At 43.6% G+C, this 13,764-nt stretch overlaps 1 protein-coding gene across 5 annotated transcripts in view; it reads left to right on the forward strand.

Moving 5' to 3' along the window:
• The window catches only part of MRE11 (MRE11 homolog, double strand break repair nuclease), a 45,748-nt gene extending 32,331 nt beyond the window's left edge, over positions 1-13,417 (forward strand). For all 5 annotated transcript variants that reach the window (XM_084781306.1, XM_084781303.1, XM_084781307.1 and 2 more), the window contains exons 16-20: positions 1,234-1,314; positions 5,277-5,335; positions 6,243-6,307; positions 8,676-8,751; positions 13,008-13,417. In XM_084781306.1, coding sequence (XP_084637432.1) covers positions 1,234-1,314; positions 5,277-5,335; positions 6,243-6,307; positions 8,676-8,751; positions 13,008-13,064 — 338 coding nt within the window. In that variant the 3' untranslated portion in view covers positions 13,065-13,417. The remainder of the gene's footprint in view (positions 1-1,233; positions 1,315-5,276; positions 5,336-6,242; positions 6,308-8,675; positions 8,752-13,007) is intronic.
• Positions 13,418-13,764: the final 347 nt, after the last annotated feature.

A 13,764-nucleotide genomic window follows, 5' to 3' on the forward strand; every position in this document is an offset into this window, starting at 1 on the left:
TTTGCCGTTCAACACTTCAGACTTGCAAGCTACAAGAGAAACGCCAAATCATGTCAGAATTGAAGTATGAGGTTGTTTCTAAAACAGTTCCTCACTCACTTTTGTCATCTGTGCTTATAGTACAGCTTGGATGAATTGTAACTGGCCACATTACATTAGGGTTATAGTTGCTTTTAAGCTGTAATTAAGAGGCTCATTATGTGCTTCTCTTGTGTGTGTGTGTGTGTGTGTGTGTGTGTGTGTGTGTGTGTGTGTGTATTCTCCCATGTATAGAAGAGTAATGAGTGACACAAATGTGAATGAAGGAAAATGGCTATCGAGTCGCAATTCCAGATCACAGAAACATCGCTACTGTCAGAAGACAAAATACCTACATGTTTATAGTCTCTGTGAGCTTGTTTAAAACGGAGAACTACTCTAAACAACTTGACTTGTAGAGGCAGTCACAGCTTAGCTGTCATCGCTGCCACTGTTGTCCTGAAATGGCCAGATGACATAACAAGGCCATCCAGTGGCATCCTGGGGTAGTCCATCAATCTGTCCCTGGGAACAGTTCTCAGTCTCATCACTGAATATTTATCCATGGGAGGAAGGCTGGAGAGGTGGCTCAGGGGTAAGTTCACTGGTGCTCTTCCAGATGAATTCCCAGTACCTACGTGGCAGCTTGCAACTCTGTGACTTCAGTCCCAGGGGATCCCATGCTCTCTGTGTTCTACAGGATCCTGCATACATGTGGGGCCATAAACTTACATAAGAACACACACATACGAATATAAATAAATAATTTAAAAAAAAAAGTGTTTTATCCATGGGAACTTGAGCTGGTAACATACATTGTGACTTAATATAAAAGCTCTGAAGAGTCAGGGGTTAGGCTACACCTTTAATTCCAGCACATGGGAGGCAGAGGCAGGAGGATCTCTGTAGGTTCCAGGACAGCCAGGGCTGCATTATGAGACCCTGTCTCAGAAAAAGAAAGAAAGAAGCCAAAAAAGGAGCTTTGAAGAACATGGTTGCTTTTCCCATCTTTACATTTATAGTTCGTGTCCTTCAGCTGTAACCAGGGACAACCTAAGGAAAGTGTGACATCTGACCCTGAGACTCGGGGTGGTTTTTACACGTGCTGCTGGCTCTCTCTGTGAGCTTTGTTTACTGAGCTTTCACTTCTGCACTGTGCTCACTGAATTTAGCTGCCAAGGGATTGTTACTGACCACTTACAATTCTGCTTACAGACACTGGGCTGGAGATGGCTCCTCGGGGCAGGAGTTCAAAGGCCACTGCATCAGTATCTAGAAACATGTCCATTATTGATGGTGAGTATCGACGGCAGTGACCACATCGCCATGGCTTCTGAACTGCAGCACAAGACGGCTGAAGGTGCCTCCTTAGTAACTCCCTTGTATTGCACTCACTGTAGTCAGCCGCCATTGAGATGACAGGGCAAATTACTCTTTAGAGACATTTAGGGCTGGAGATGGCAGCGGTGCACGTGTCAAGCCCTAGGTTTAACCCCCTCTCCCCACCTCCCCACGTCACTGAGGAAACAAAATAAAAAACTGAAAAATCTTTGCCAGGCATCAGGGTTACTGGAACTCTCTAAGATTTTTTTAGTGGAATGTTAACTTCTGTAGTTACCTTCTGACAGAGATCTCAAACAGAGGAATGAGCAGTGAGGGTGAGTGAGGTAGGAGAAGCTTGGGGCAGAAGTCACTACCTGATACCTGGGAGTGTTCCTCAGTGTGCAGGAGGGACTGAGCTGAGCTAACTAATCCAGCGATAAAACAACTGGATCCCAATGTGCCATGTATCTGTAGGCACTTAGAAACCTATTGCTATATTAAGAAACAAACAAACAAATACATAAAGGAAACTGGCATACAAAAAAAAAAGAGCACTTAAGCGTGTGGGCTTCCCTGCCAAAGTACCACAGTGTGGTCAGCATGCTGCTAGGCCCGGCTCTGGGTACACCAGCACCTCTGCCCAAGCTGCCCTTTCTCATTCAGGGCTCATGGTTTTGTGTGGAACATTCTTTGATGCCAATGTGTATAATCAACTTAATTAATTAAAGAGACTCTTCCTGTTTCTGTTGCTATTAAGGTATCAGCTTTTACCTTTAAAAAAAAAAAGCAACCTCCTCCCTCTGCTTGTGATCTGTGATCTTACACAGTTGGGCCATGGTAAATCTCTGTGGTGTTTTTCTTTACCTGTTTAGGATTCATTGGGCTTCAGAGAGGTGTGTGAGTTGGTGTGTTTTGTTGTGTCTACAAAAGCGGTCATCCCTTCTGCTACCCAAACATGCTCCTGTCTGAGTGTTTAGCATATTCACCCACCGTCCATCCCTTTGTCACCCCCTCACTCCTATTTGTCTCCTTTGTTCTCTAGATGTGGACTGATTTTTTTTTTTTTATCGTGGATACACAAAACATTTTTATCACACGAAGTTTGGTGAGGTTTTTTTTTTTCATATTTCTATCTTTTCTTTTTTTCAATTACATCTTTTGTTTTTTGAGCTACAGTAATTACACCATTTCACCCTTCGCCTTCCTCCCTTCAAGCCTTGCCCTGTACCCCTCCATGTTCTTTCAGTTTCCTTTTTCATGAGTTGTTGCACGTATATATGTGTATGGTGTTTTCACCCCGGAGCTGCTGGCTGCCAGCACCCCAGGAGGGTGCCGCATAGAAGCTGTATGTGTAGATGTGCACTGCAGGTGCATGGGACATGGGAACAAGGTTAGGGGGGCGCCACAGTACACAAGATTGTTTACTGTTGGGAACGGTAGAGATTACATGCATAGCCGACAGCTGCTGTAAATAAGACTTGGTGGCCCAGATTTTTTCCACTAAAGTTATTCAGCAGAGGATGGTGGCTTATCAGACTAAAGACACCCTGTGGCCACTGCCTTCCCTGCTAACTTACTATGCTGAGTCGCTCAATTCATTTTCATGCTAATAGCTCTGTGTGTATGAATGCCTGGTTCCAGCCAGGCACTTGCCAAAGCGATTTGCATTAAGTACCTCTTTTATCCTTTCAACAATTTTCTGTGTGAAATATTGGCACTCTTTTACAGGTGAGGAAATTGAGACTTGAATAAGCCCAGTAACTTGGCAGTGGCTGCTAGCTAGAAAGTCAGAGTGGATCCAGTTCCCAAACCAGACCAGTGGCCTTCCTGACAAAGCAGAGTGTCTCCTGATAAAAGTTACCTGCTTTCATAACAGCCCTTCATTGCTTGCTATTCTCTAGGGAGCAAAAGAAAGTTATTTTGGTTTCTAGAACCTCAGGATCTGGGTAATGTACTGACAGCATGCTCTGAAGGCACTGTGCTGGCTTTCTGTTCATTTACCCTGTTTCTCCATTTTAGAAAGTAGGGTGAGGCGAGAGAGTGAGAGAGCAGATGGGTCCTGGGCTTCTGCCTTTCATCTTCCTCTCAGCTATCATAAAATCTGACGCAGAAGTCTGAGGTGGGAAGCTTGAGCAGTAATCACGTGGGTTGGGAGGAAGATGGCTGAAGTTCCCTGACTCGGAGACTTTGAGTCTCTGAAGGATACTTGCTTTTTTAATACCTTCCTTTGCCCTGTTTAGAGGACAGGTTGTCTTGGGAGAAGTTATGTTTGGTGTTAGCAAACGACCACACTTAGGAGAAAACAGACAGACCAGGCAGGTATTTGGATGTGTTGCAAAGGTTTTGATATCAAATGACAAGAAAGAGATGGAGTTAGCCAAACATCAAGTTTCTATAAAGCAAAATGGAAGGATTTAAGGAAAGCTTTCTCAGGGAGTCAAGGATGAATGAGTCCTAGAATTCCCCTGTGGTATGTTCTCATGTGCTCAGTGTGGCTACAAGGGAGGGGAGTGAGAGCTGGTGAGGCCTCCGGACACCTGCATCAGCTGGGAGGGCTGGAGGGCCACTGGAGTTCATTTGGCTGAGTGACAGGACTTTTTCACCTTTCAGGTGTGTTTTACAAGGTGTTTTAGTGTGAGCATATTTATGAATTATGCTTGTTACTATGTTATATTCAGATCGCTAGATTCCCAAGACCACCAGGAGTTTGAAGCCATGTGCAAAAGCTAGGGGTCTTCATTTAAACTGAGGCCTGAGGGCTCTTGAACCTCACTGAAGTAGCGAATCAGTAGGAAAGCCCTGAGTTCTTATTGTGGTTTCGGCAAAGAACAAGAGTTTCCAGTTCGGCAGTTACAGGATTGGTTGACATTTAGCAAGGTTGGGTTGGCACTAGGGGCTTGGTAAAGCCTGACCTCCTGACCTCAAAATGTTTAACATCTGGGGGTTAGGTGCTTTCCCACTGTTCCCTGATTGGCTCAGGCCTAGGGTGGCTCTTTTCCTGGAGCAGTTTCTGTTTGTTTTTTTAAAATATATTTTATTAATGTTCATATTACATCTCAATTGTTATCCCATCCCTTGTATCCTCCCATTCCTTCCTCCCATTTTCCCCTTATTCCCTTCCCCTATGACTGACTGACGGGGACCTCCTCCCCCTGTATATGCTCATAGGGTATCAAGTCTCTTCTTGGTAGCCTGCTATCCTTCCTCTGAGTGCCACCAGGCCTCCCCATCCAGGGGACGTGGTCAAATATGGGGCACCAGAGTTCATGTGAGAGTCAGACCCCACTCTCCACTCAACTGTGGAAAATGTCCTGTCCATTGGCTAGATCTGAGTAGGGGTTCAAAGTTTACTGCATGTATTGTCTTTGGCTGGTGCCATAGTTTGAACAGAAAGAGTCAAATGGTATATACTCATTTCTATCTGGACACTAGCCCAAGGGGCATTTCCCATGAATGTCTTCACTTATCAGGAAAGTGGGACAGAGGGGAGGACATCTTATTGGGACTCTAAGTGAGAGAAGCATGGGAGAATAGGGAAATAGAAGGGTCCAGAGGGTCCTAGAAACCTACAAGAAGAACATTATGACGGGCAGATCTGGGCCCAGGGGTTCTGTAGTTTCTGTTTCTTACAGTAACTGGGGTGACCTTGAGGACGGGCCTAAGGGCAGGCCTAAGATGACATCTAGCAACAAGATGGAGTCACAATGGCTAGAGTTCCACGACTATATTTGATCAAGCTGGGAAAATGTGAGACTGATAGGCAGACTCTGTACTTCAAGTGTCTTACATCTTTTCAGATTGCAGAGGATATAAATAGTTTCTCAACTGGTCATTTCTCAGGTAGGACTTTAAAATCCTTAAGCCGAGGAAGGGAGTACATTTTTTTTAGTGGTTTTGAGAACTATGTAACAGGCATTTCATCTTTTTCATACTAGCTTTCAGAGCCACCCGACAGCAGCCTTCCAGAAACGTTGCCACTAAGAATTACTCAGAGGTAAGAAGCTTGCTATAGTTTGATTTTTAATCATGTTTTCTGCGTTAGGACTTCCTAACAGGGATAAAATATGAACATCAGCACTGGTGAGAACTTTATGGTTATTTAGAATCTTTAAAAGCCAGCGACAAAACCCAGTGCTTCATATTGCATGTTCACTAGTAGCATTTAAAAGGACAGCAGTACGGACCTAAACGTCCTGCTTTTAAACCCAGACACAGAGGGTGTGTTCCTCATGTGCAGGTGCTCTTTACATACTGGTGTGCACTAAGACTGAGTAGAGGACCAGAGCCTTAGGATCCTTGTGTCCCGTTACAGATTTAGCACTTTTGCCCCCGGGGCTCTGAAAGTGAGTTCAGGATAGGTTGACCTGCTGCCTCACTGTCAGAGTCTGTGTGTCTTAAGCCCAGGGCCAGGACTCTTCTTCCTGTGCCAGGCGGTCCTCCTGGGGAGGGCACATCTGTGCACTGCGGGATGTGTAGCACATCCTTTGACCTTGCACGTTGCTCTTTAGGAATTTTGTCCTTGGCTTCTTTCTCGTCAGCATTTTAGTTAGGTGAAAACAGTACGTACCTGTCAAGGGTCAAGATAGCAGAAACAGAGCATGATGGGATCATATATCTCTCGGTTGCTTCTTAGCACTAAGTGTCTGCTGCTTCTCATGTGATGTGATACCTTATTTAAAATTGGGGATAATAAAAAAAATTGGAGCTGATAGGTTGCGTTGGTTGCACAGATCGAACCGTGGGCCTCGCTGCTAGACAGGTACTCTGCCGCTGAGCCACACACACAGCTGGGCTCTCTGTCAGTCACAAGGCTTGTCTATACACACACTGCATGGGCGTCTTGATATTCTGCTGTTGATTCATCTGTTGCGATGAACCTGTTGTTTTCCTCCCTTCTGTAGACCATCGAGGTGGATGAATCTGATGAAGACGACTTTTTTCCTACTAGTTCTAAGGCTGATCAAAGGTAAGCCGAGGTCCTCCATCAGAATTTCATGGCCATGTGTCTTTCTGTTGCAGAGAGGATAAATAGGCTTCTTTCCATCTAGCAGAGTATGTAGAGAAATGAAAAACAGGTATGAATCAGCATTGCTGTGCATTTCCTCTGAAAAATAGCCTGTGATTCATGTCCTCTTGTCTTTATTACCCAGTTATCACCCCAGTAGTAGAGAATGCTTTGTTAATTCTGGACTTAAGCTTTATTTTTTAACTATATAATTTCTTCTGTGATTTATGTCTGACTGGACTTCCTCTAGAGTACTTATGAGTCTGACTGGACTTCCTCTAGAGTACTTATATGTCTGACTGGACTTCCTCTAGAATACTTCCTTTAGAGTATTTATGAGTCATCACCGGACTTCCTCTAGAGTACTTATGAGTCATCATCACTGGACTTCCTCTGGAGTACTTATATGTGTCTGACTGGACTTCCTCTAGAGTACTTGTGAGTCTTAACTGGACTTCCTTTAGAGTACTTATGTGTCTGACTGGACTTCCTCTGGAGTACTTATGTGTCTGACTGGACTTCCTCTGGAGTACTTATGTGTCTGACTGGACTTCCTCTGGAGTACTTATGTGTCTGTCTATATTTTCTCTGGAGTATTTATGTGTCTGTCTGGACTTCCTTTAGTACTTTCATGGCTAATGTGGACTGACTTTGGAGTATTTATGTGCTGACATGGACCTATTCCGGAGTACTTAATTGAGTTACTTTGGAACACTTACTAACCTTTATTTAAAATCACTGTTTTCTTTTATGTATTAACATTTCAGGCAGATACTGTTTACTTAAAACATAATTAATGAAAAGTTTTAATTTACTTAAGAAAATAATCAAGGGGGCTGGAAAGATGGCCCAGCAGCTGAGTGCTCTTGGTATTCCAGTAGATAACCTGGGTTTGCTTCCTAGTACCTACATGATGGCTCACAGCCATTTGTAGCTTCAGTTCCAAAGGGATCCATCTTGCCTCTGGGCATTGTCTGTACCTGGAGCATATAGATAAAACGTTCATAAACATGAAATAAAAATCATTTTACAAAGAAAATCGGCTATAACCCCTATTGAAACATGGTCTGGTGCTTTGTATTTGATTGCTAATTATTTTCCCCTGAGGGACAATCACATACCCCAAAATGATGTTTGTAACCTTGCCTCCAAATTGTCCCTGATTGGCCGAATAAATGCCTACGCACATGGGCAAGGGCAGCGTGAGACGGTGTGGTTGAAGTTCACAGGCTTCTGGGAGAGAAGGATCTTGGGTAGGAGACAGGGACTGAAGGAGGAGGAAGGGGCAGGTTTGCCACAGGATAGGAAAGAGCCACCATGCCGGCCGGGAGGAGGGACTCTGAAGTTCCACATGGGAATAGCCCAGAGAGGACTGATTAAAGCACAGAGCCTGGGACAGAAACTGGGAAATAATGGAAGGTAGTTTAGGGGGTTAACATCTGCCCAGCTCCAGATAAAATTAGGCTTATTCTAAAATAGGATAGGTGTCTTTGTCTTTTATTGATTGTTAGTGGGTTAGATAATATCACCGTAATAATTATAGGCTATTTTATAATAAACATTATTAGATATTTTATTTATTTACTACAACAGGCCCCTTTTCTTTTTTAAAACTTTGTTTTTATATTCTATTAGATTTTGTGAAGGCTGCAGACTTAGGTGACTTAAATTGCCCTGGAAGGGGTTGAGCACATGCAACTGCATTAAGGATGATTAATTAGATTATAGTTTTATGTAGAGTGTTGTGATTCAGGCCCTTGATTGTGCGTGCTCACAGAAAAGAACAAGTGTGGGATATAGCAGGAAATGCCCTGCAGAGTGGTGAGCCAGTCCCAAGATCCCTTGCAGCTGTAGTCTGAAGGGAATGTACTATAATATTGTAACTGTGGGAGTTAGGGAGGAGCTGGTCCTACAGTAGTGACATGAATCAGACATGAGTCAGGTGCTAACATGTCAGACCATAGCCTGGCGATTAAGCATATTAGCATGTTTATAAGACAAACATTTCCCATTGACAGATGAAGAAATTTAGGTGCAAAGGAAGCATTAATGTTCTGGTTTTGTTTTTTTATTAGAAACTATTTACTATAAAAACATTTAAAATTTGGGAAACAGATAGTGCTGTTCCTAGGGCTGCTCAGAAAATAGAGCTCATAGGATGCACACTGTATATGTAGTATACTATCTCCTAATGCACATAGATACATAAAATTAGTATATATATATAGTTAAAGGGAACTACAGATGGTTTGTACTCAGTAGTTGCTGTGGGATTGAAAGCTTGTGCATTGTTCTCATTCACTGTCTTTGGTTTTTCTCTCTTCCTTAGGTTGTCAGGCACAGCGTCTAGCAAACGGATGTCCCAGAGCCAGACAGCCAAAGGAGTGGACTTTGAATCAGAAGAGGTAATCATCGTGTCATTGGCTGTTTCTTACCTTAACTGTCTATGAAATATAAGTGGAGACCACTGGCTAAGCACTGCAAGTTACATTTTTAGGCTCCCTGCTAACCTTGCTGTGACCTGTAATGCTAAGAGTAGGTAAGTGCCCATCAGTGTAATTGCCTATAAAGGCCTGCGGGTTTCTAAAGCACAATGTGCACTCTGCTCTCATTTGCCCCATTAATGCTATCAGAGCTGGGGTTGTTTTGTTTTTTGTTTTTCCTTTTTTTTTTTTTCTTGGTTTCTGCCGTTCATATTTGGAGAGTGGAGTGATGCTGGTGTCGGGCCTTTTAAGGTTACCTTAGTAAAATGTTCCCTGACCATGGACAGAGTACCCTCAGCGCTGGTACATGCTGGGCACAGAGTGGTGGTCTGCTCTGAACTGTCACGGTCTCTAACTCTGAAGGAGTGGGAGGGAGTGTAGACAGGGCTCGCCTCTCTCGTGCTCATCTGATGTTTAATGAAGGAGACAGAACCATGAGACACAGGACCCTGGCCTTTCCTGTTTGCGTGCAGCTGCCACATGGACCTCTGCAAGCTTTGTAGAAGATGGTTAGGCCTGTCTTCACTCTTACTTAGTTTTTATTTAAAAAAAAAAAAAGTGAGAGCACATAACAAAAATCTCTAATTTTTTTGTTTTATTATTTTTTATTTACTTATTTTATGTAAATGAGTACTCTATGTTCATGTTCACCTTCGTGCTAGAAGAGGGCATCAGATCACATTATAGATGGTTGTAAACTACCATGTGGTTGCGGGAATTGAACTCAGGACCTCTGGAAGAGGAACCAGTGCTCTTAACTGCTGAACCATCTCTCCAGCCCTATTTTTGTTTTGTTTTGTATTTCAAGATAGTGTCTATGTAAGCCCCAGCTGTCCTACAACTCACTCTGTAGACCAGGCTGGCCTCTAACTCAGAGATCCACCTGTCTCTGCCTCCTGAGTTCTAGGATTAAAGACATGCACCACCACTGCCTGGGGTCTAAACCATTTTAAATGTAGCTTGGTAGTATTAAATATGTTTGTACTGTATAGCAAACTTGAAGTGAGGTAACCCAGACCCCAAAATATAGACATGTTATGTTCTCACTTATAGGTATTTATTAGCTGTAAAGTAAAGGGTAATCATGCTGGAAGCCACAGACGCAGACAGGCTAAGTAACAAGGCAGGCTCAAGGGGATGCATGAATCTCTCTGGGAAGGGGAAATAAATAGATTTTGCAGGTGCCTGTGGGCAAGTGGTGTGGGGGATGGAGGGAGAGATGACTGGGAGAGACTACTGGAGTTGGGGCATTTCAGGAATGAGGTAGAAAAACCCAGTGCAATGAAAACTCCGTGGACTCTAGGAGGGTGACACTAACAAAGACTCCAAGTAATGGGGGACTTGGAGCCTGCACCTGCCACCCTCTATAACCAAGCAAAGCCTCGAGCGGAGGGATTGAGACACAACTTAGCTACAAAACCTCTGACCTAAAATTTGTCATACCTACATGGTGTGCTGTGTCCGGAGCCTAGCATAATTGTCATCAGAGAGACCAGAGACTCCATCCAGCAATTGATGGGAGCAGATGCAGAATCCAACAGCCAATCATTAGGCAGAATCATGGAGTCCTGCGGAAGAGGGGAGGAAGGATTGGAGAAGCCAGAGAGGTCAGGGAAACATGAACATGTCCTACAGAATAAACTGACCAGGATTCAAGTGGTTCACACAGATCGGGGAGCCTGTATGGGTCTGACCTAGGCTCTCTGCATATATGTTATGGCTGTGTAGCTAGATCTTCTTGTGGGAATCCCAACAGTGGGAGCAGAGGCTGCCTCTGACTCTTTTGCCTGCCTTTGGGAACTTTTTTCCTTCTACTGGGTTGCCTTGATGTGAGACTATGTGCTTGGTTTTATTGTAACTTGTTATGCCATATTTGGTTGGTGTCCCTGGACTTTTCTTTTTTTCTTTCTTTCTTTTAAAAAATTATTTATTATTTATATAGTGTTCTGCCTTGCATATATGCCTGCATGCCAGGAGAGGGCATTAGATCACATTATAGATGGTTGAGAGCCACCATGTGGTCGCTGGGAATTGAACTCAGCACCTCTAGAAGAGCAAGCAGTCAGTGCTCTAAACCTCTGAGCTATCTGTCCAGCCCCAGGCTTTCTCTTTTCTAAGGGGAGGTGAAGTGTGTGTGTGTGTGTGTGTGTGTGTGTGTGTGTGTGTGTGTGTGTGTGTGTCTAAATCTGAGAGGGGAGGGAGGGGGAAACTGTAGTCAGGATGTAATATGCAAGAGAGAAAAAAAAAAACTCAAGCACTTTTGTCTTGCAAAACCATATGTATATTTCCTAAACACATCCCAGTGTCCCTACCTCTGTCCACAGCCTCTGACCCGCACCACTGTGCTTGCTCTTCTATGACTTTGTCTGCTGGATAGCATATACAATGGAATTTCCCAGTGATTTTTGTGTGTGTGTGTGATAGGCTTATCCCTCTTGTAATATGCCCTTAGTGTTCATCTGTGCTACACGTGCCTGGACTCTGTGTTTTGAGCATCTACTGCCGCTGTCATAGTCCTTGTGTCTTAGCTCTGAGTTTGCAATTGCTAGCCAAGCTTGCTGCACCACGGGCTGTGAGTTTAGTCTGCCTAGTGAGTGGTGCCATGCTGTTGCCAGTAGGGAAGCAGGCGCACATGTGGATGTCTGTGGACTGTTTAAAATGAGTATTCCATCTGTGAGAGGATGGCTGGGTGCGTGAAGTGCCTGAGACCTAACGTGTGATACTCACTTAAAGCTGGGCATGGCCGCTCATGTCTGTAGTCCCAACACTGGGGTGTGGAGACATCTCCAGCAAATGCACCAAGTACAAAAATGTATTCGCACAGAAAAAAAGAAAATGTATATATACTGTTTTGCGTTTAACTACAGAGAAGAACTGAAGGCATGTTATCAGTTTTCATTTTATATGTCTGCCTTTGACAGTACAGAAAATGAATCAGCCAAACAGTTGAATTTTTGCTACTCAAGACATCCATTTCTCACTAGAGACTTCATAAAGCATGGATTTGTTAATGTCATAAGTCAAGTCTAATACTAAATAATAATTTGTTTTTACTGACATCTTAATGGTAACAAATTTATAAACATAATTTATCTTTCAAATATGTAGCTATAAAGTACATTCTATTTAATGCTGCTGTCTTTCATCAGATTATATAACCAGACTTTATATAAGGCTTGTTAGTTGATTTTGCTCTTTGACTAGAGTTTGACTTCTGGGCCTGGCACATGCCAGTGAAGCTCTCCACTGCTGAGCTGTAGCTCCAGCCTTTTTCCTCTTCCCCTTGAGACAGGGCTCATCGGGCTACCGAGACTTTGAACTCATTGAACTTGTGATCCTCCTGCCTCAGCCTCCCTAGCACTTGGGTTGGCACACTTGTGACACCAGACCTAGCTAGTTGTTTTCATCCTTATTAAATTCTTAGTTAATACCTGATATTTCTATTTATTCTTACCATGCTTATAGTCTCCATTGGCTTGGGAACACCTGAAATGCTTCATCGACTTTCTCTGCAAAAACTGAAAGACAGTTTACTCCGCTCTTTCCTCCAATGGCCTGAAAGCAGTCCACTCTGTCATGAAGTGGGTGACAGGAGACAGGAATCACAGTTTTTCAGACTGGGTCTTTTCCCTGTGACTTTCTTGTTTGTTGGCTGAATCCCAAGAGGGCAGACCTGGTGATAAGTGTAAGTGAGGCCAGCGAGAGACTCAGTGTGAGGAGGGGCTGCTGCACAAGCCTGGCAGGGTCTGAGCCTGCCCACAGAGGTTGGATGAAGTAGTCTGACGCCATGAAGTTGTCCCAATAGGGCACACAACTGTGCAACTGGGTGTGAGTGCACACACATACACATAATAGTAAAAGAGAGAGAAAGACAGAGAGAATGAGAAAACTGCAGGAACAGAATAGAAATGACTTGAATATTTTTTTATCCTGGCTTTCCCACACCTTGTGTGCCTTTGTGACTGGGGAGAAATATGTGCATTGTATGTTACAGATATATGCAGTCAACACACAAGGCCTGGTAGCTTTTTACTCTAATGCATAAAGAATTGACTTGGGCATTTACATTTCAGAGAGGAAAGAGGGGAAGTAAATATGATTTCCTTGATAGCATTTTAATAGTAAGAATTGGCTCAGCAGAGGATGAGGGGTCACTGACATACCACGTGTCATTTCAGGACGACGACGACGACCCATTCATGAACAGCAGTTCTCTAAGAAGAAACCGAAGATAATCTTTTTAATGGAACTTAGAAATTTTCACAATACAGGAGGAAATCAAAGTACCACATGCTGACTTACAGTGAAGATGTTTTAGCGGTGCCGCTAAGGAGTCTGAAAAGTTGCTGACCGAGACACAAGTGTGTAGAGCTTGCTGTAAAGTGTTGTTTCCTGAGCGTGACTCCGCTAAGCCATTCCCTAGCCCAGTGGTAAGGAGGTTGCTGCCTGTCCTTAGTGTTTAGCCTGCTTGTTGTCCTTACCTGGGGGTGTTCTGCCATATGTTAATTTCCTGACGTAACAGTGTGCTTCCTGCTTATAAGAGCTCTGCTAAATGCTGTTCTTGAATGAAAATTAGAGAAAAACCTTCCATTATTCATTTCTGCGTCATGACCAGAGACTGTCAACCTCCTGTGCACAGCTAGCAGAGTTAGTTGATGGAAAGCTTGCAGACTTGGCCACTTTGTGTTGTAATTATTTATTTCCCAGATCTCCAGAAAGCAAGACCCTTCTAGGGAGCAGCAGTGTGTGAATTTCAGTGCTTGCTAGAGGGCCATCCACCGAGGGACTAGAAAGCAATAATTAGTATATGGGCTTGTTAAATACATTTTTGTTTTTGTTTTAATTTTGTTGTAACAGAGATTTGGGTGTGTTCCCGTGCTCAACTCTGTGTCATTATGTTACACTCTTTCCTCTCCTATACTTGTCAGGGAAAAA

The sequence above is a fragment of the Acomys minous genome (assembly GCF_964271855.1).
Source record: "Acomys minous genome assembly, chromosome: 5".
Lineage (NCBI taxonomy): Eukaryota > Metazoa > Chordata > Mammalia > Rodentia > Muridae > Acomys > Acomys minous.